The 21058-nt window shown below is 45.0% G+C and overlaps 2 protein-coding genes across 7 annotated transcripts in view; one reads left to right on the forward strand and one right to left on the reverse strand.

Annotated features, from left to right (window-relative positions):
* Positions 1–21058, reverse strand: part of tbcd (tubulin folding cofactor D) — a 42346-nt gene that overhangs the window by 18360 nt on the left and 2928 nt on the right. For all 5 annotated transcript variants that reach the window (XM_061846839.1, XM_061846836.1, XM_061846838.1 and 2 more), the window contains exons 6-32: positions 20309–20364; positions 19965–20097; positions 18858–18903; positions 17427–17559; positions 17214–17338; positions 16287–16347; positions 16120–16194; positions 15948–16039; positions 10631–10787; positions 9091–9148; positions 8983–9012; positions 8655–8740; positions 8025–8105; positions 7732–7805; positions 7497–7614; positions 6218–6278; positions 6114–6136; positions 5983–6014; positions 5802–5864; positions 5437–5513; positions 5272–5353; positions 4392–4510; positions 4219–4310; positions 3348–3488; positions 2125–2208; positions 868–1026; positions 641–779 (exon numbers count right to left, since the gene is read on the reverse strand). In XM_061846839.1, the coding sequence (XP_061702823.1) occupies positions 641–779; positions 868–1026; positions 2125–2208; positions 3348–3488; positions 4219–4310; positions 4392–4510; positions 5272–5353; positions 5437–5513; positions 5802–5864; positions 5983–6014; positions 6114–6136; positions 6218–6278; positions 7497–7614; positions 7732–7805; positions 8025–8105; positions 8655–8740; positions 8983–9012; positions 9091–9148; positions 10631–10787; positions 15948–16039; positions 16120–16194; positions 16287–16347; positions 17214–17338; positions 17427–17559; positions 18858–18903; positions 19965–20097; positions 20309–20364 (2397 nt within the window). The remainder of the gene's footprint in view (positions 1–640; positions 780–867; positions 1027–2124; positions 2209–3347; positions 3489–4218; positions 4311–4391; positions 4511–5271; positions 5354–5436; positions 5514–5801; positions 5865–5982; positions 6015–6113; positions 6137–6217; positions 6279–7496; positions 7615–7731; positions 7806–8024; positions 8106–8654; positions 8741–8982; positions 9013–9090; positions 9149–10630; positions 10788–15947; positions 16040–16119; positions 16195–16286; positions 16348–17213; positions 17339–17426; positions 17560–18857; positions 18904–19964; positions 20098–20308; positions 20365–21058) is intronic.
* Positions 7523–15933, forward strand: znf750 (zinc finger protein 750). Of its 2 annotated transcripts, none has more exons than XM_061846852.1 (3): positions 7523–7638; positions 13186–14337; positions 14649–15933. In XM_061846852.1, the coding sequence occupies exons 2-3, from the start codon at positions 13199–13201 to the stop codon at positions 15139–15141; spliced, it is 1632 nt and encodes a 543-aa protein (XP_061702836.1). In that variant the 5' UTR covers positions 7523–7638; positions 13186–13198; the 3' UTR covers positions 15142–15933. The 2 variants fall into 2 exon arrangements, with proteins under 2 accessions (XP_061702836.1, XP_061702837.1); XM_061846853.1 differs by lacking the exon at positions 7523–7638 and adding an exon at positions 11924–11940.

The following is a 21058-nucleotide window of genomic DNA, read 5'->3' on the forward strand; positions in this document are numbered from 1 at the left end:
AACGTCACGGTCGAGGTCTTCGGTCTATTGGAGTCTGCTGTTGTGCTCTTTGGATCACCAACGTGAGCCCGTTCTACAAACGGCCCACGAGTGACAGGACAATGTGATGTCTGAGCAAAATTGAGAAAGTGAAAGTGGAAAAACGTCTAAAATATGAATGGAAATAAAAGTTTGAAACACTGACATTGAGAAATGATTCATGAGATCGGCATCTTCACTTCATAATCACACCGTTTATGCTCATTTCAGCTAAAAGAGTTAAGGTTTATACGTGTGTGTGCGCTTGTGTAGTTAACACATTGGTAAAAAAAAAAAAAAAGATACAAAATGAAACGTAAAAGTAAAGATCATAAACGTTATATAGACGACATTAAAAGCAAACAAACTGGTGACTCCTCACTAATACTGCAAAGGTTTTGTTTTGGAAAAGTCTCATTTTGGCCGGTTTTCCAGAAAGTAGGGTTTCAGAGATAATTTGCAAGCGGACAAAAAGGCAGAAAAAGGTTTTAAAAATAGCCGCGGGTCAACACAGCCTTCTGTGATGTTTGGCAGACGCTTCACGAGGATGGAAAACGTTTCAATTTTTCTTCATGACTCACACACGCTGGTGCGTCGCCGAGCGGGCGTGCCATCCACTTACTGTGGATTGGGTGATCCCGCCCACGGACACGGTGAGGCCCAGCAAAGTTTGGTACTGGTACTCGGGCAGTCCCAGCAGGCGGGTGATATACGGGAACGCTTGGGATGGAGCTTTCCAGTTCAGACTGGTTTCGACTTCCCTGGAAAAAAGGAGACGGATGCGGAAATGTGACATCACAAAGCGGGTGACGGCGAGGCGAGACGGGCAGCCAGGCGGCCGCCACTCACGGCGGAAAGATGCTCAGCAGCTCCTCCCTGTGGGGGATGTGCGGAACTACGGCGTCACCGCAGTGGAGCAGCTGCACGAAGACGGTGCCGGCGTGCGCTCTGTAATGATCGATCTTCTCCGCCGACTGCCGCGCCAACCCACACATCATGTGCTTCACCCTGAAACGGAACGCACAACGGGCACAACGCTGGGTATGGAGGACTCCAGATGTCCTCATTACGGACCTCCGAGGAGTCCAGATGTTCGCATGATCCACCTCCGTCCACGGAGACGTACTGGAGCGGAAAATTCACTTTCTGACTCATTCCAGAAAAGCCCCGAGCACCTCCCATTTGGGGCCATCTTGACTCATCTTTCAAGGCGCTCGAAGATTATCCAGTTTACATCCAGTTTCTTCGCCGCTTATCCTCACAAGGGTTGCGAGAGTGCTGGAGCCTATCCCAGCTGTCAACGGGCAGGAGGCGGGGCACATGGAGACGGGCAGCCGCACTCACAATCACACCTAGGGTCAATTTAGAGTGTCCAATTAATGTTGCACGTTTTTGGGATGTGGGAGGAAAGCGGAGTGCCCGCCCGGAGAAATCCCACGCAAGGCTCGAACCCGGGTCCTCAGAACTGTGAGGCCAACGCTCTACAGCTGCTCCACCGTGCTCCAAGATTATCTCCATCCCAACTATACAGAACGAAAGCAGGAACACAATCTTGAGCAGACCTTTTCCCCTTGTTTAACAAGATTTTTTTTCATTTCTGAATATGCAGATATTCCATTTAGCTTTTTTTTTTGTTGTTGTTGTCAAAAGGAGCATTTATGCAACAGAAACGTCAGTCCTTGTATATATTTTTTTCCTTTTTGTCACACTTCAATGTTTTTGTTTAATCGAGCTAAAACAACACCAAGGAAATGGCTTTCGATTGCAAAACGCTCCCATATTTAGCTACATAATGCGCCGCGAGTGACACCAACTGAGGCGAACTCTCGTCGACGTGATCCTCGTCATACAAGACCTCAGCGATACACATTTCTGACACTACAACTACTACAACACGTACTCTGGGAACAGTTGCCGTAAACGCGATCTCTTCCAGTGTAAAAATACTTTGACTCCTTCGGCTTCTAAATGGCCCACCAACACTCGTCAAATCTAAACGGGCGCATCGCTGCCCTCTGCTTGCAGTTTTCAGTAGAAAACTCACGAAACCCATCTTGCAGCGAGATTACATCTTTTTCAATTTTACAATATAGTGCGAAGACTGACTGGTTTGGAAGAAGGACCTCTGGAGCCGTTCTGGACACCAGGATGGTGACGTCCTTTAGGCCCGTCATTGCCGCCTCCCTCACCCTGTGGGGAAAAACACAACACACAAAAAATGGTTTTGTGGAGTGACAAATTAATAGAAAAAGTCAAGTTCGCTTTGAATTAAAGTTTGAATTTTAAACCAATTCAAATGAGCTGTGATTATAGAGGAAATGTCCTTGTTTTCATCTTAATTATTTTGACAAGTTTGAACGCATTTATTTCGGCTGCGCAGCCATTCGGCACATCAGGGTTGGCGCAGTCGTTTGGCCTACAAATGACATCATCGGGTGGCAGCATTTGGATGTCGGCTAATCTAGCATACGACAAACAGCCTGTACTAGGAATAAAAATAAACTAAAATAAAACAAAGCATAAAAAGTTCAAAACAAAAAGTCAAAATGAATATAGAAACCAAAAGCATTATTTTACCCGTTGACTCAATACAATATTGTATATGAGATTTCACTTCTGTATTAAACTGCAGAAATAATGAATAATGATATAACACATCCGTTAAAACTTTTCTTTTTTTTTTTTTTTTCCAAACAGTATATTTCAAATTGACAGTGCATCACGTTCACACACCTGAACAGATTCAGATTTTTTTTTTAGTTTTGGTCTGTTAGCATTCATCAAAAAATGCGCGAAAAACAACGATCGTTGTTTTCCAAAGTAAAAGTTGGCAAATGTTTCCTTTTGATTAAACAGAAACATAATCTGTTTTCGTAGAGGAAGACAGATATCTGAAAATATTTATTGCTGAGAGGCTGCAATTCTGGCACTTTGGACAATTTTAAATGAAACAAGGTCTTCAGGCGATTCCCGAAAGAGCTTTCGATGAGTTTGGTCGTTAATCAATTAATTTGAGCACCTCTCACTGAGTGTCTCTAATACTGCAGTTTATTGAGATGCGCCTGTAGATCTTGCATTTCCAAAACGAGGGAGAAAGAATCCGCCCATCCCATGTCGCAAGAAGGACAACGGACGAGCTCGGCGGCATTCCTGCCGACGGGGTAAGCGTCACCTCGGGCTACTTGCGAAGACAATCGAGGCCGCCGTGCCTCGCGTATCCCAGGGTGGAAGGAAAATGTGAGACACCGCAAAAGGCCCCGAGGGAGGGGACCGTTCTCAATACCTGAGGCAAAACCAAACCAAAAAAAAACACCCCGTGCGCCACTCACCAGGCGCCCACGTCGCCCCTGCTGTCCGTGGTGTAGTCGTCCATGCTGTCCAGGAGGACGTCGTACACGTCCGCGATGTTCTCCGAGCACAGGAACGACTCCGGGGGGCCGCCGCCACGCACGCCCGCCTTCATGCATACTCTGATTAGGAAAGATGATGAATTATGCTCGCATCACGTTAAGTCAACACTTTTCAAAGACTTCCCGAGAGCCTGCAGCTGCGCTTAAACGTCACATTAACGGCAACGTCGCCGCCCTGGCCCCAAAACTGCGGATTGCTGTTTGGTGAACGGACGCAAGAAAACGGAACTCCCTCGTTTCCCTTCCCGCTAAACGATATAAAAAGACAAGTTTGTATTTATAGCACTTCATAACTTAAGAGTCTTTTGCACGTTCTTGTGTCTTTTTCAGTCAAAATTAACCCATTCGACATTTTAAGTCCAAATCTGTCCAGCGTGTGAGCAATACTGAGGCATACTGAGTTTACTTTACCTCATTAAAAGAGAAGAAATACATTTGTAATAACACTAATTCCAAAAGGCAAACTATTCATTTTCAAGGAATTCAAAGCTGAAAAAAAAAAACCCTCACGCGAGGAGCCCTGTAAGGAAATGTGTTAAAAAAAAAAAAAAAAAAAAAAGGTAAATTAATGATAGCGATGACAATCTAATCTATGTGTGGAAAAAAAGAAAGTAGGGTACAATTGGACTGACATGTCGTTCAGGTCCTGCAGGTATTGTCAGTCAGGTGTTTTTTTTGGCCTCAGTGAAGCTTGCACGCGGCGGAACAAGCAACGATTGACACACGGGAGGCCCTTTGAAAAATAACAACAATAAAATAAAAAATCTCAGAAGAAAGAGAGCGCACTCACTGAGCCAGCGCTCGGACGGCGTCCCTCCTGGCCTCCGGGAAACGCCTCTCGCGCAGGCAGGCGGCGTGCATCCGGCCCAGGCCGTCGAGGATCTAAGGCCAAACGGAACGTCACGCCGACGATGCCGATACTGACGAGTGTGCGGATCAAACCCGTGTTGACTTAAAGCGCACCTGCTTCAGTTTGCCGCGGATCATAAAGCCCGGCAGGGAGCCGAGGGCGAGGGCAGAGCCGCAACGGGTCAGCATCTGCGGACTCTGAAGCTCGGCCATGTACTGACGCACGAGCGCACCTGAACGCAAGCACACACGGGACGGGGAGAAAGTCTTTACTTTAATTTGGGGGGCCAAAAAGTCTGCATTTTTTGAAATATAATTGTAAAAAGATGAAGTGAATTGGAATGGCCGAGACTCGTTTATTTTGGGGGCAAACAAAAGGCAATCTCAAGAGAAAAATGGAAATGCTAAATGAAAATTTTGTTTAGTTTTTTATTTATATATGTTAATTTGTTTTATTTTTATCTTTTTAATTTAGTCCAATTTTATTCTTGCAACAATTACTTTTTATTGCAATGTTTTGAAAAGTTATCCTCAATTATTGTCCTTCCTTTCACTATTTTTGCAAAATTCAGACAATTTTCATGGAGTTTTGAAATGTATTGCCAATTTGTTAGATTTTGCGAATTAGTTTTTCAAAATATTATTACTCCACCCTAGTAAAATTGGGATTTTTCTTTTATTGGAATACAATCTAATAGTCGTTGAGATTTTTTTTTTTAAACCTACGACTTTATTTTGACACTTTTTTTTTTCTTCATTTACAACTTTAGTCTCATGAAGAGCATTTTTACAAGAATAAAGGGATAAAACAGTTGAATTTAGAACAACAAGAAAAATTAAATGAATTAAAAATTTAACAGAAAATGCAATGACATTAATCTTGATTCTCTCCCACCTTCTTTTTCTTAAATATTTCAAGATTACAACATTTACAAGCAAGTCGCAGCCCTAAAACTTTTTTCCCCCCTCCTCCTGAAAAATGGGAGGAACTCACTCTGCTTGTCCGAGTCAGCCTGGTCGGGCTGGGCCTTGTAGAACTCCTCACACAAGGCAGATAAGGCACATAACACGGCAGCCTGCAGCCACAAGCGCACACGACTCAACTTCATTCTCGTAGACGCCACACAATCGAAGCGGAGCGAGTCCTCAAATCAATTACCAAGATGGCGTCTTTCACCCCGCTGGAGACCAGATGAAGCGTCTTGATGGTGTCGTCAATCAGCTCCTGCCAGCCCGCTGAAACAAACGACGAAGACTTGCTTAAAGCTTCCGGGCCGTCACCATCCATTTTTCTCGACATAATCTTTGATTTGATTTGAACGTCGCTGTGACATGAAGGTGAAATATCCAATCAGCATAAACGCTGCATATTAATGAGAGAAGCGGCCGTCTCAAATGATCGGCGGAAGTGGTTGAGTAGAATTGCTTGAAAAAGACATTCTGGGCGCTTGCAAACTAAATGACCTCGCAAACCTGATCAAACAACATCAAAGATAATGAAAATAAAATTAAGAACTGACTCACTGATAACTGGGTCGCTCTTGAATGGCATTTTGGACAGGGAGAGCTTTTCGATAAGTCTGCACACTGCAATAAAAAAAAAGAAGAAGAAGAAGAAGAAGAAGAAGAAGAAGACACTGGTGTCAACTTGCAGGATGGGTGAAGTTCCAACTACAGTAGTTGTTTTCTTTTAAGAGGGACTCACTGGCCGGTCTCATCAGCTCCCCACCAAAACCCCTTGAACGACATCAAAACAGAATTTTTATTTTGGGGAATCACAATCATCCAAAAGTTCTTTTTTTTTTTTTTTTTTTTTTACTCCTTCTGTCGGCCTACCTGTACTGTTTCTTGTCTTGTAGCTGGAAGTCAGTTAACATTTGCAATTCAGCAAAAAAAACAAAAAAAAAGAATTGATCGATTCAAAGCAGGCCGTGCGTTACCTTCTGATGAATTCCCTTCAGGGCCTCCACACACTCGGACGGGATGATATCCGCTGTGCTTCTGTTGGGACCATTTGAAAGAAGTCGGTTGCGCATTTCAGAATAGATGACAGAATTTCCTCGAGTCACAAACAAAACAAACAGAAACTGGAACCTTAAAAAAAAAAAAAAAAAAAAGAGGAGCCGCCACCATGGTCAAGACCCAGCTGCAATCAGTGAGAGTCGCGATATGGGGAGACTAGATACAGTACTTTTTTGTTTTTGTTTTGGGGATGAAAATATGAAGTACTGGAGAGTATTAGGAAAAAGGTCAAGAATAAAACTGTTTTCACCACATCTTAGGAGAAATCAGGTCATTTGTATATCAAGACACGACTCTACACCGTTAAAACCCATTAAAAAATGATGATTTCAAAACAACACGGTGTATTTTTTCCATTGGAAATATCGTATAGTGAATCAGCAAAATGACACCATCATATAATCTTAAAGTCCCGTAATTTTTGGTTCATAAACCGCAACTTTTTTTCCACACGCTTTCAAACCTGCGGCTTATTGCGGTGATGCGGCTAATTTGTGCATATTTTCCAACGGCCGCAAGGGGGCGCTCGAGCGCAAAAGGTGGGTGAGACCAGCGGAATATATGTGCCGAGGAAGTGACTTTTACTGGTATGTTTTTTTTATTTTTAACTGGCCCCGTTATCGCCGTGCTAGCGAATTGCTGCCGTGTCACAGCCATGTCTCAGTGATTTTTACCGGTAAGTTTTTTTTTTTGTTTTTTACCGTCCCTGTTAACGTCATGCTAGCATTAGCACTACACTAGCATGTTTCTGACGCGTATCAGTGATTTAGGTATGTTTTTGTTTTTCGGGCCCCATTAGTGCTGTGGTACCATCTTGTGTGTGTAGCTGCCGCGGCTGTTTTATGTTGTTTTTTACCGTATGCTTTTTTTTTTTTATTTTAATTTTATGCCAGCCCTGTTCACGCTACCATGTTGTTGCTATGATAAGCTAAGCTAAGGCATTAAAACTTTGAAAATTCTTTCTGTGTACCATCTTTCTTTGTAAATATCTCGTGTTTCAATGTGGGCACTTGGGGCTTTTACACAGGGGCAACTTATGTATGCACCAAATGGTATTTCCTTTACAAATATACTGAGTGAGTCTTATAATCAGGTGTGTTCTGTAGGCCAGAAATTACACTAACAGCGCAGTACTATTTTCCAGACTTTATTAACCTCCCCCATGTCGTTTTTGTTGTATAGTTTTAAACATCCTACCTGCCTGTGCGCGAGCCCAGTTTGTAGAGCGCGTACGTCACCTCCGCACACGCCAAGATGGCTCCGTGGCGCCCCTGCAGGTCGGAAGCCACGGCCGTGCTCAACAACTGTGGCAGAACTGCGGCAAAGCGCACGAGAAAGGGTTTGTTTCCAAGGCGAATAGCGTGCTTTCACTCCAAAGAATGAACCGAATACCGGTTCACCGAAAAGGAACCGGTATGGTAACAATGTTTACCCGAAGTCGCCATGTAATCGGGTGCTTGAGGCGTCAGCTTGTGGAGGGCTTTGGAGGTCAGCTCTCGAATGGCGCTGAAAAACAAAATGCAAGGAAAATTAAAAAAACGGGAAGCGATCATGCGCACAAACAATCTTAAAATGAAATGAAAATAAAGGGAACAATGACGACAATATTGCAGTTCGAGAAGATAAAATATAATGAGGAAAAATATGTATTTAACTTTAACGAGAAAATCATAATCTGAAGAGAGCAATTGTAATATTACCAAAAAAAAAAAAAAAATGACTTACCCATCCCAATGGTTCACCTTCTTGGATACCAAGTGGTCAATCATGGCTTGAGTGTACTCAGGAAAACTAGCAATGTAAACACTGAGGAAACAATGACAAATCGAAATCTGGAATTAAAATCAAGAAATTGGGAATTTTGAACCTGACACACCAACTGCTCTGCATTTGTAGAGTTTTGATTTTAGTTTTCGTTTCTCAGCATTAGTGTCGCAGTTCCGAGGACCGGGTTTCCAATCCCTGCGTGTGGAGTTTGCACGTTCTCCCCGTGCCTGCGTGGCTTTTTTCCGGGAACTCCGCTTTCCTCCCACATCATTCATTGGACGCTCTAAATTACCCGTAGGTGTGATTGTGAGTCTGTCTCCAAGTGCCAGGCGATTGGCTTTCAGGGTGTACCCCGCGCCTCCTGCCTAATGATAGCTGGGATAAGCTCCGGTACTACCGGGACCCTGGTGAGGATAAGTGCCACAGAAAATGTTTGTAAAAGATTGTGAAGCTTTTGTTTATTTATTGAATTGTTTTTAACTTTCAAGTTATTTTGTGTATGAAATGCGCTAAATAAATATATTATCTCTGCCTTGCACCCTCTGCGCTTGAGTGTCCCGCCTTGGCCCGGTCGTGGCAATTCCTTACCTGGTGTTCAGATAGCAGTGGTTGCGCATCCCCACAGCATGATAGTCTGCTGCGGTTGCGATGTCAATGCCGTGAGGAAATGTCCCCTGTGGACAAATAATTGAGGTTTTGCTGCGTGAAGTGATTGAATTAAAAAAAAAAAAAAAAAAAAAAAGACTTAAGTGATTGCTAGCTCAGTGACGTGACTGTTGGGAAATGCGGTTAGTGTTCACCGCTGCCCCGAAGCGATTCTGGGAGGCTTTCACTAGTAATGCAAGACTTTGGATGAATAAATAAATAAATGAGTTAAGCTATAACACTGAGTCATAGGCGATGGTGTCTCACAGACCTGTCTGCCGACGTTCTCCTGGAAAGCAGCCTGGGACAGAGTGAAAAAACCCAAAATCCATCACTAAAAATGAAGCACACACAATGCGGGACGTCAGGAGGGACTTACGGAGGCGGCTTTGCGGCAGCTCACGTCTCGGTCGAACACGGTTGTCACCAACAAGGAGCTGCGGAGGAAAGTCAAGAAAATACAGAGAGAATTCCCAAACTTTATTACCCAATGAATGAAGTATGAGAAGCTCAATAGCTGATGCTAAAGCTATTTAGCTATTAATGTGAAAGAAAGAAAAACATTAGCTGACAAAATATATTCATTTCTTCTGACTTTATTTCTGTTTATCTAGTCGTATCGATTTAGCTTTATCTGTTAGATCCATATCTCACCAGTTCGTGCTAAAACTTGTTGACGCGAAAGCCATCTTATGCTAAAGATAGCCTAAGTCGGCTAGATAACTCAATGTAGCTCATCTTTTGTTTCATTTTTTTACATTTTTTGTATGGCTATACTGAAATACAAAATATATTGTTAGCTCAGCAACTGATGCTAAAGCCAGTCTCACTGTGAAATTAACAAAATATTGCCAGCTCATTGACCAAATATACTCTCAGACTTTTTTTAAACTTTGTGTGTATATAAAACTAAACTGAATTTGATCACCTGCGGTATCTTATTCGTATCTCTCTCTCTCACACATCCCTCTATATTTACCAACTACCGCTCCTAGTATTAATGTGTGTCTTTGGGGCGAGGGTGCTAAGATAAACTACTCCTGTTCTCGCTTGCTTTCTGCTAACAGCAAGCGTGCCGAGAAGCGGACAGCTTGACGTTTTGCGATTGCCCCTCGGCCCGAGGAACAGAAAGACAAAAACAAAAAATAGCGCTGATTACACAGCAGATAAGTCGTTGCGCATACGCAAGGACCAAGCCAGGAAACGGCGGAGTCTGTGAGACAAGCGCTTTGCGGCGTTCCCACAGAAAAAAAAAAGTGCGTCAGTTTCCCTTTCCGTGTCATCGAATGGAGCAGGAACCAGCTTGTCAATGTGCCGCTTCAAAAAACAGTGACCGAAACCTAAAGCCAACAGGCGAAACCTGGCAATCCTGTAGATTGGGGATGGGGGGGGGGGGGGTGTCGCAGACGCCGCCACGCGGGTGATCAAACCGACTCTGCCGAGTCACGGGCCGCAGGTCGCAACACGTCGAGTCGCTCTTGAGAAAGAATCATTCAACGGCGCGCCGTCATCGCGCATCTCGGCTTTGCGACACTTACAAATAATTGTTACCGCGCGACAGTCGAATCATTCAGACCGCAAAAAAAGTTCGACAAATTTAAACGTCACACCGTCGACCACCTCATTAAAGATCGATGGGCTTCTGGGTCGTGAAAAATCAACCAAGAATTTTCCCTTCATCTCCCTGAATACATCATTTTTGTTCCTCCTAAGTAGAGAGATAAAGATGATCACAGTTTTTACAAAGACGTCAAACATTTGCCAGAAGCTTTTAAAGCGCCTGTCACAATATGACATAATATGAGCTTCTCTACATTCCAAGCACATCTCAAAAAACGCTTCGTGCTCTTCTATTGGGTCTAATCTTTTCATGATTTGTTCTTTTCTTTCTGTGCGGTTGTGTCATGGATTCATCTTACCTGGCGATTTGATTGACAAAGGGCTTGAGCTCTTTGGGATCGTACGCCCTGGCGAAGGACCAGCACACGTAGCAGGCCGCGTCGCGGACGTTGGAGCCGATGCTGCACGCGCCCCTTTTTTCGTCGTAGATCAAGGCCTTGATGATGAGCGGCACCACTGCAAATCACAAAGGACTTCAGTCAAACGTCACTGCGGGATCTCTCGGTCCACCGGTTGCTGTGACGCGCACGAAAACGCAGGAATAGGACCAAAGCGTTCGTGGGACTGATGGGAGGCAAACCCATCGAGACACCAGTAGATTCTTCATATATCAAGGAAAATTAATGATGTGCAGTCGTCGTATGTTGAAGAACCATACATGCAGATCTATAATTGTTTCCACGTGTCCACATTAACAGTTAGTATGCTAAAAGCTACGTAGATAAATAACACTGTGGGCTGCTCCATTTGTGTTGTTTGAGGTTTATAACAACAAAATATTGCCAATTTTTGGAGTCAGTCTGCTCCAGGACTTTGGTTGTTTGTCATTATTCAATTTCACAGTAAACATGAACTGCCAGCGACAAAGACCGCTAAACAGCTTGCAGTGAGCAAATTTTTGCCTTTTAACAGAAGATGCGTTCGCAATATACTGAACAGCTCACAGCCACTTTGAAAAATATTCTAAACTGCATGCTGGTTACGTTTTTCACGTTGAGGTACTGTGGTACTTTTTTTGTACCAACTTAATTACAGATGAGCGATTACAGATGCGTTAAAACATTACCTGTACAGTTAAAAGTTTAACAGAGATTACGCTCTGGAACTAACTCATTCCCTTTATATTGTTTCCAATGGGAAATAGTAAATAAGTACAACTTGCAAGTCAACCAGTTGTCACAGAAGGGACTTTGCACCACACTTGCATCTCGTCCCGATCCCCCCGCTTAAAACCACTTCGGAGTGTTTACCGGTTGCAGTGAAACTGTGGTGAGGCTCCAACTGTCAACCTCCGCTAAAAAAAAAGACCCCAAGCAAGGACCCCGGGCTGACCGAAGGCACATGATGCAAATCGTTGCTGGAGGCTCAACTAATATCAAGTACATTGATGTTGCCCGAGGGCGCTGCTGTTTGGACTGAGGCCCCGCCCACCGGAGAGAGACGACACCTCGCAAAGAGAAACTCACCACACAACTAATATGAATAGCGCAAGGTTCACACATGCTGGATAACAGACGGCCGCGCACACGCTGAAGCCACCGGAGGGGGGGAAACATCCCTGACCCACTCAGAAGCTGCTCATCAGGTACAGGCGACACTTCCACAGCGGGTAAATACTATTTTAGCGGGATTCATATTTGCGTTACAGGAACCGACACTAATTACGGAGATTAATCAAAATGGCGATGATGGCGGTCCGACGTAAGTTACCTGAAATGTTTTTATAGAATTGACCTTAAATCTGAAATTGACAACAAAAATGAACCGCGCTTTTTAACCAGTACAGCAGATAAAGCAAATATGCTACATTAAAAAAACAACAACAACAACAAAAAAAAAGATTTTATAGCGCTAATTGGCGTTGTCAGAAGGGGAGTGGCAAAACTTGAGCGACAACTTCTTGCGACAGCGCACGACAAGCAGGTTCCTCCACGAGTCAACCTGAGCCACGGCTCGGCACACGCCCGAAAAGTCCGAGCTGAAAGTCGTCCCGCCGTATAAATGGAAACAACTCAAAAGACAGAAAGCGCAATGAAGCCTTTTCCTGGCAGGCAGCGACATTGGCCGACGTCAGCCGAGCGCATCCTGCAGGTGCAGCAGTCGTGGGAAGCAGGTGTCTGCCGCTTCCCACACAGGCTGCAGTCGGTTTGGGAAAGGCGCAAGTTGCGGCATGCCCTCAGAAACGTCCGTGCCAGGAAGCGCCGCCGGTGAGGCTGAGTGACAGCCGAACAGGCGTACAGGTGAACAACCGGCGGGTGCATTTTACGCAGCCCCCAACCAGACAAAACTGCAAGAAAGACAAGAGTGCACCTATGCAAATGCACAGCATGCATACATATTTGCATATTCAACCGTGTCTCTGTTTGGTAACTAACCCGTTTGTAGAAATACATTAGCCTGAGGGTGCAAAGTTTTGGGGCGGCTAGAGATTTTGGAGTGACTATTCAAACGCTGCTATTTGTCAAAACAAATATTTCCCAATGCCTTTTGGCCAGGGTGAAACTTTTCAGCAAATAGAAAAAAAAAAAAAAAAACAAAGCGAGGTTGTAGTGTGACTTTTGAACGTACGACTTTCTTTTTTCCCCCCTGCATTTGCCATTTCTGCATGGATAGAATAGATGAATAGAAACGGGGTGGTGGCTCCACCTGTTGCTGAAATATAACCGGCCAACTCAAAAACCTATTTTGCTAAAAAAAAAAAAAAAAAAAAAAACCCTGTTATATTATATTTACACACTTTCTGATTTATTGCATAGAAATAATAATTTTTGACCCAATATGCTCCCCCTTCAAGTGCCTGTGACACCAACAAAGATTCTGACTTTGGATATGATTTCTTTTTTTCCCCAATTAGGGATTGGACTGCAATGGCCACCGCTCAGGAACGCAAGCCTAAAAGGCCTCACTACATTCCTCGCCCGCCGGGGAAGCCGTTCAAGTACCAATGTTTCCAGTGTCCTTTCACCTGCAACGAAAAGTCCCACCTCTTCAACCACATGAAATACAACCTGTGCAAAAACTCCATCTCCCTGATGATGCAGAAAAACGGCCAGGTGACTCGGCAGGTCAAGGCCGTGACGAAGGCCCTCCCCGTGAAACCTACGGACGCCGCCGGCTCGCGGGAAGTTCCGGTCCGACAGGAATCGGAAGAGGAGAACACAGAGGAGATGAGCCATGAGGCGGAAGAGGTCGACGTTGAGAATGACAGTCCGGTGGTGGAGAAGGAAGGCAACGTTCCAGCCAAGGAGCCGCAGTCCCTGCCCCGCCCGTCTGCCTTCTCCCAGGTGGCGCCCAACCGGCATGAGCCAGAAGCCGTCAAGTCGTCCGTGCCGCCGCCAGACGCTTCTCGGCCACCCCTTCCCGCCTTCGAGCGGCCAGCGTTCCCGTGGACCGTCAATCCGTTCCCCGCTGCCTTGGGGCCGGATTACAATCCTTATTTCACGCCTTTCTACTCTTCTTACTACCGACCTGCAAGCCATTTTGCAAACGACACTAACTGTTCTCCTTTGCGTCTTGACTTTGGGGATCCCCCGAGGCCGGTGGTGCCACACGCCATTGCCCCGCCTCCAGTTTCACTCTTCGCCCCTTACTCGTACCAATACGGTCACCCGATCCACTCGGGGCAGCAATTTCATTGCAACCCGCACGCACCCCACGAGCTCTCCAGATATCTTCCTTTGGACTGGTACGGGCCGACCTTCCCTTCTGAAGATTACAACTTATACATGCGACCCGGTCACAATCATTTCACGGAACAAGCGCAGCTCAGGCAAAGTGGCGACAAGGAGACCAGGCTGAGCCCGAAGGAGGGCTGTTCCGCTCTGGGCTCCCCTGACAGACCCGGTCACGCGCAAATCACCCAGAAGGAGGGCGAGGAAGCGCCGCGAGACACCGGCCTGCAAGAGCGCCAGCCCTCGACGGTGGAGCAAAACATGCAGACCGACAGCAGGCGCAAGGACACCGCTGAGAGCTTGCTGCAGCTAGGGACGCTGCTTGTGGACGCAAGGTAAGAAATGATCCCAGTCACGATCGATGGCCGTCTGTCCACCGCTTTATAGAATGTTAGCCGGTCGGGGTGAGGACAAGCATGCATACTTGTGCAAAAAACAATGTCACAGATTTTATGAAAGACTGAAACCCGATAAAGTTTTGTGTATTCTGTATATACATTATACTGTCTTCATTTCTCTAAAAAAAAAAAAAAAAAAAAAAAAAATTAACGATGAACCGCGATTTGGGCAGGGAACACGGTAGAAGAATTGATATTTTTGACCTCCTTAGCAATCATCTTAATTCCTGCGTTGGTCTCTTTAACAGATCATCTGAGAGAGGCGCGTATCCCGGCGTGTCTGAGTTTTGTACGGCCGCCAACTCCGAAAAGGAAGACGAGGACAACAGAAGCGCACCGGCACCGCTTAACCTCTCGACGAGAAATTGTGACGCCTCGAACACCGAGGGGCCGGGCGGTGCGGAGATGCCGCTCAATCTCAGCCTGCGCTCTCCTCACGCCGGCACGTCAGAAGACGCCGACCTCACAGATGAAGAAGCCCGTGACCAAAGGCAAACGGCGGCGCTGGCGCTCTGTCAACTCGCCGTCGCCGGCTCGGCCGCCTACGTGCGTGACTTTGAGCAAGCCCGTCGAACAGAGGAAGATTCGAGCTCAACGAAAAACAGTAAACACGACGGCGGGCCCAAGACGTCGGGCGTGAAACGGGCGGACCGCGGCCTAGCTAAGTCCAACGTGTACAAAGCGAGGAAGAGAGCAAAAGCGGCAGCGCGGCCTGCGAGGAGGAGGCCACGCTGCTGCTAAACGCGCATGACTAGGGGACAGCAAACAGGTCAACATTTTCGTACTTGCGGGGGAAATTATACTACTCTGTTATTCCCTTTTGCGCCCAGGCCAAAGCAACAGCAGTGGTCCACTACCAGCTGGCATCTTGGTGCTAAGCAAACAGTTTGAAGTAAGTTGAGGAGCTTCATTTAGACAAAAGTAGTCCAGAGCTACCAACTTGTGGCATTTGGAGGCAATTTAAGGGCCATCAGTTATTGGGATTTTTACTATTTGTGGCGGGCTACGTTTCTAAGACCCGCTGCCAGTTGCTGAGGTTCATTGTATTTTTGAGAAAAGGAAGCAAGAAAAGCAAAAGCAAAAGCAAGTACTATTTGCTGCCTATTGGACATCCATCCACATTACTGAAGCACTGAAACACTGTAAATGCTTGAGCGGGGAAACGTGTCAAACAGCTCTACCCGTCATGTACAGGACGTGAAAAAGTACATTAGGTAAACCTGCACGAGATTAGTTTTATTTGAAGAAGTGGTACATTTACTTGTGAGTGATTCATCTATATTAGAAGAAAAAAAAAACACATTATTGGATGATAAAGTTAAATTAAGATAAATGATAACGAGGTTTTTTTCTTTTGGTATCAGACCTTTGTGCAGGTGTACCTAATAAATGGCCTGAATGTGTGCGCGTGCCTCGTTTGGGAAAGGTGACACTAAATGTTTATAGAGGCGCGTTTTTGACGACAATCTGGACCCTTTTTTTTTTTTGAAGAAAGCGAATAAAAACGTGAATTTTGTAACATTTGTAAGAACCTGCTGAGGACTTACCGTCTGTTAATCTGGAGGGCAGCAGCAGGCCTCGTCTGCCGAGCTCGGCGAGGGCCAGACAGCCTCCGTGCCAAGTGTCCGTCTCCTGGAAGCTTCCAGAGGAAAACACACACAGAGCGCGTAAACCCGCCGTCATCGCCAAAATACGTCCGCATGTTGTTCAACAACCGACCGGAAGCAGTCCAGCACCGAGGCCACCACGTCGTCCGCCAGCTCCTTGGGAAGCCTCCCGGTCACTCTCCCAACGCTGAAAGAGTTCAAACACAAGACTCAATTCAAAGAGCTCCAAAAAGCAGCGAGAATGTTTACACGTAAAATTAAAAAAAAAAAAAAGGGTACCCCTTTGCTGCGGACCAACGCACGATCGTTTCCTTATCCTTCAGTCCCACCAGAAGATGCTCTGAGAACACGTCAACAAAGCGGAGGGTTATTTCCTGCACGGACACTCAAATGTCAGAAGGACTTTTTGCAGCTTTAATGAAGACTTTTCAAGTCCACATTTGATTCAAATTCAAGTTCACCTCCCACGCGTTAAAGTGTCACCTTGAGGAGTGAGTGCATCATTTGGAAGGTATTGCTGGAATATTTAAATGGATAAAATGTTGAGTGATATTTCCAAAAGTTCAGTGTTTTTTTAAGATCATTTGGAACATTTTGGGAAGTAAAATGGAAGGTTTTCTACAGTACTTTGTATTAGGCTGCAGGTCCGTCCGTGTTAAAGAATGATTTATTTTCAGTTTCCAATTTTTAGTCTGGTCGACCTCGGCTGATTTCATTTCAACAGAAGCAACATTGGCATGACTACACTGGCCACGGGCTAGCACTGAGCCTTATTTATGATGGACATGGAGCAGAATAGTTGTCCTCACAAGTTGACAAACCCTGGCAGAATCTGTTAAATATTGGCAGTTCTTTGGAAAATATGACAGATGACTCTGAATCAGAATCAGAATCAGCTTTCATGGCCAAGTATGTACCAACACACAGCGAATTTGACTCCGGGAGTCAGTACGACGATCGTTGGTGTTTTTGTTGTTTATATTTAAATTGTGTGTTTCTATTTGCGTTATTCGCTAGGCACTAACTAATTGGTGCATTTCAGTGACGTCAAGTCGGCATTGACGAGGCGAATCCCGTTTGTGCGTCCGTCCGCTGTGCTCACATACGGACGAGGCCGGATTGCGATCAGTTTACTGACTCCATGTCAGTCAAAATGGCGTCACTTGAAAGCTGGCCATTTCCATCCGGCCTTAACTCAAATCTCACCGATTACGGTCTCTAACTCCTCTGGGATGTCATAATCCTCCTCCTCTTGTGTCGTCCCTTTCACCGACTCTGCGGCTCGACTGGTCAAAAGCGTTGATGCGATGGACCTGCTTCCTCTCTGGTACCTGAAATGTGCCAATATAATCCATTTGGAACGTGAATTTATTTATTTATTTATTTATTTTAAATAGCGGGTTTGGGTTGACAGCTCACCTCCACGGGGCCAAACGAGGCTTCAGGTAGGTGAGGCCGAGTCGCTGGATCAGTTTGACGTTGAGCTTCCTCAGCGTGGCCTGGCTGCTCTCCGAGAGTTGATTTTCTTCCAGGCACCGTAAAACTCTAGAAACTAACAAGGACGAAAAAGTCGGCGTTATCAAATGGACGCATACAGGAATGGACCATATTTCATTCTTTGTAAAGCGTTTTCATTTACAACAGGGGTGCAGAGCATTTCAATGTAAACATAAAGACAAAACAACAATTCCCTATCAAAAGTGGGGACAGTTTGAAGTCCTACATGAATCTAACGAGAACTCGTCCTTGCGCAGGTCTTCACCGGGTACTTGGGCAAATGTCCAAATCCCACAGAGGAGGAACTGAGCCGACTCTACTAACCACTAGCTCACCGTACTGCCTCAAACGCTCGATATATATCATATCATATCATATCATACCGTAGGTCTTTGTCTCATCTTATCATGGCCCGAGGTGGACTTTATAAAAACAGGAAAATGCTTCCCCCACCCACTGATTTGGAGAGACAGCTAACCTGTCTGCGTGCAAATATCCCCTCTCGACGAAATTATTTGAATTGACAAATCTTCGTTCGTTACCACAGGCTACGGCAACCGAACGGAACAAAGCCGATGCACGCCAGCTAGAAAGCAAGTCGGTGGAACGCAAACATCCGCCAAACGACAACAAACTACTTCTATTAACAAAAACAAAACAAAAAAAAAATGAACAAAATTGAGGCAGGACTCATAATTGGACATGGATATGCTTGCTTTGGGGAAACCTCAAACTGTAAAACAACAAAAATAAGGCTGAGAAAGGACTTTTGATGGAAAAAAAGAATTACAGGTATGCAACGTAGGAAATGACACTGACTAAGCGCGTGGCTCGAGTTGCTTTTTCACATGGCACTCCTCGCTCAATCCACCAAGCACAGGAATTTTCTCTCCTACTGCACGTATACCATACATATACATATTCTGTTTAAGGCTCAGATACACAAACTTGTTCAACTTCCAACGAGTTGGCAATTCTCCCCATCATAATTGAGGCGACAAGCCAAGATTCAGCCGTGAATCATTATCGTCAACAAATCTAAAGTTGGGTGGGGTGACCTCAAGTACAGGGCGACGCTACGTTGCCATCTACAGGGACCTGTTTGTCACTGCAGTGGTTAACAAAACGGAATCTCACAGAAGAGCTAGGGGAGACCTTCTTGCACACCGACCCGCTGAAAAACGCACTTGACAAATATATACGTTGATGGCAGCAAACGGTTAGAATCTAATTGACGAATGTAAATGTCCACAGCAGTGAATTTGTTCATTGCTAATGTTTCAAATCCATACAATGACAAATTTGTACAAGTCTGTCAAGGTCCAAATACTTGCGCCCCCAACATAAACCTACCGTGCTGTAAGAGGTCCTCACGCTTGCCATGTTGAAACAGCATTGCCTGTTAGAACACAAAATATGCTTGTTTAATCATTTCACGCAAAAAAAAAAAATTAGAATAGCAATAATAATAATGTTACATATGTGGATCTTTATCATTTGTATCAGGTGACCGCAAAGTCCACAGCAGAAAAGCGAACCAATGCATACGATAATTGCTTGAACGCCTCACGGCTTGAAGAGACGTTTAAGGAACGTGTTATTCAAGTTTTCCGCATCTTCTATTGACTTTCTTGACGCATGACTAACATCACTTAACACTTGACAACTTCGCCGATGAATTTAAATTTGACGCATGCGACTGCTCCGCATTGCTTGACGGAAAAATTCTTCGATCCAAATACAGGTAGTTGGTTCTCTGGAGTGCGTCCCCACCCACCAAATGAAAAATTGAGCATCCTGCGTTCGACGATTTCTGCAATTTTGTCACTTTTTTTGCCCTTTCTATAATTAATAAATTATGCCATCCATCCATTTTCTTTGCCGCTTATCCACACGAGGGTCCCGGGGAGTGCTGGAGCCTATCCCGGCTGTCAACGGACAGGGGGAGGGGTACAACCTGAAGTGGTTGCCAGCCAATCGCAGGGCACGTGAAGACAGACGACAGCCACGCTCACAATCCCACCGAGGGGCAATTTAGAGTGTCCAATTATTGTTGCGTGTTTTTGGGGATGTGGGAGGAAACCCACGCAGGCAGGCGCGAGGAGAACATGCAAACTCCACACAGGCGGCGCCGGGATCGAACCCGGGTCCTGAAAGCTATGAGGCTAACGCTTTATCGGCTGACCCACCGTGCCGCCCATAAATTATACCATTCATTAATTTACACTAATTTCATAAGGCATTTGTGTACCAGAGTGTGCATAATTCTTCATCTTAAGAGCAGTTTGATGAAAAGACATCGCAGATGAGTTATTAATATAGCTGGAAAAACAATTCCGAAAAAAAATGAAGGTGTAACTGCATACTTGCCTGAGACAGTAACTTTGCAATTTTTTTTGAGCGCTTGGCGTTAAACAGACGCGCGTGTGTGTGCGCAATCAAACGTGTAAGCGTGTTTACCAGGGACTGAAGAGCGCCATCTAGCACCCGGATAGAGTCCAGGGACTGGTCGTTGTTTTGGGATATGGTGGCGAGGCTCCAGTCCAGGAAGTCTGCAAGGTACTTCTTGACCACATCGGGCCGTGTCATGAACCTGTGAAGACCACAGAAGGGGAAAACGGACACACGTGACCTTTGACATTACGGCGCGCGCGCGCGCACAGAACGAGTCGTTTCTGGGGAGCTCAGTGCTGTCCTGTGATGCGAAGGCGCATGAACACAACACAGTTGAACAGTTGAAAGGCATCCAAGTCTGTGAATTCGTCTTTAGTATAGAAAAGAGTCGGTCGCGAAAAAAGTCTTACTTGGACACCAACACGGCTGCAGCAAGCCGGCAACCATCGCTGACGCCAAGATATGACTGCAAAAAAAAAAAAAAGGCTGCCGTTACCATCAGAAAATAAACGGTGACCATTTCATTCCCTAGTTTAAATATGAATGGTTTTAAAAAGTTAATAAAATACACATCCGGAAATGTATTACAGAGCCCAAATTATGAGCATACGCACAACAGAACCCCAAGTCAGAACAAAATTTGTTTTCTTCTGTCGTTATTGGGAAGCCTTCAACAGGTGTAAAGACGTTTTTCATTTATCTTTGCTTGCTCTCATTCGCTTTGATATAATTTTTTAAAATGACCTCTTAGTCATCCCAATCCCAAGTTACCCCAATGGAGAAAAAAAAAAAAAAACAGCAATTGTTGACACTGAGAGACAATTTAAATAAAAAAAAAAATCCAATCTTCTCAAATGTATTTTTAGATTTTTAACACAGATAAGCAAGCACGTTGGTGTAAACGAATTGTGTGCAAAACTACTAATAAAACCCTCCATGGCAACATTACTGTAAATTTCATTCAATGAAAAATGTTTCCCCGCTCGTATCGATGTCACGCGTCTGAGAGCCATTTACCCCACCGTGATTGGTAGGTTTGTCAACTCTGCACACAACCCCGTGAAAGTGCCATTCGTAAAAAAACAAAAACAAAAACAAAAAAAAACTCAATGGCCATACAAACAAACTCCATATGAAGGTGGCGGCCATAAAATATCGTC

The sequence above is a fragment of the Syngnathoides biaculeatus genome, chromosome 16, assembly GCF_019802595.1.
Source record: "Syngnathoides biaculeatus isolate LvHL_M chromosome 16, ASM1980259v1, whole genome shotgun sequence".
Lineage (NCBI taxonomy): Eukaryota > Metazoa > Chordata > Actinopteri > Syngnathiformes > Syngnathidae > Syngnathoides > Syngnathoides biaculeatus.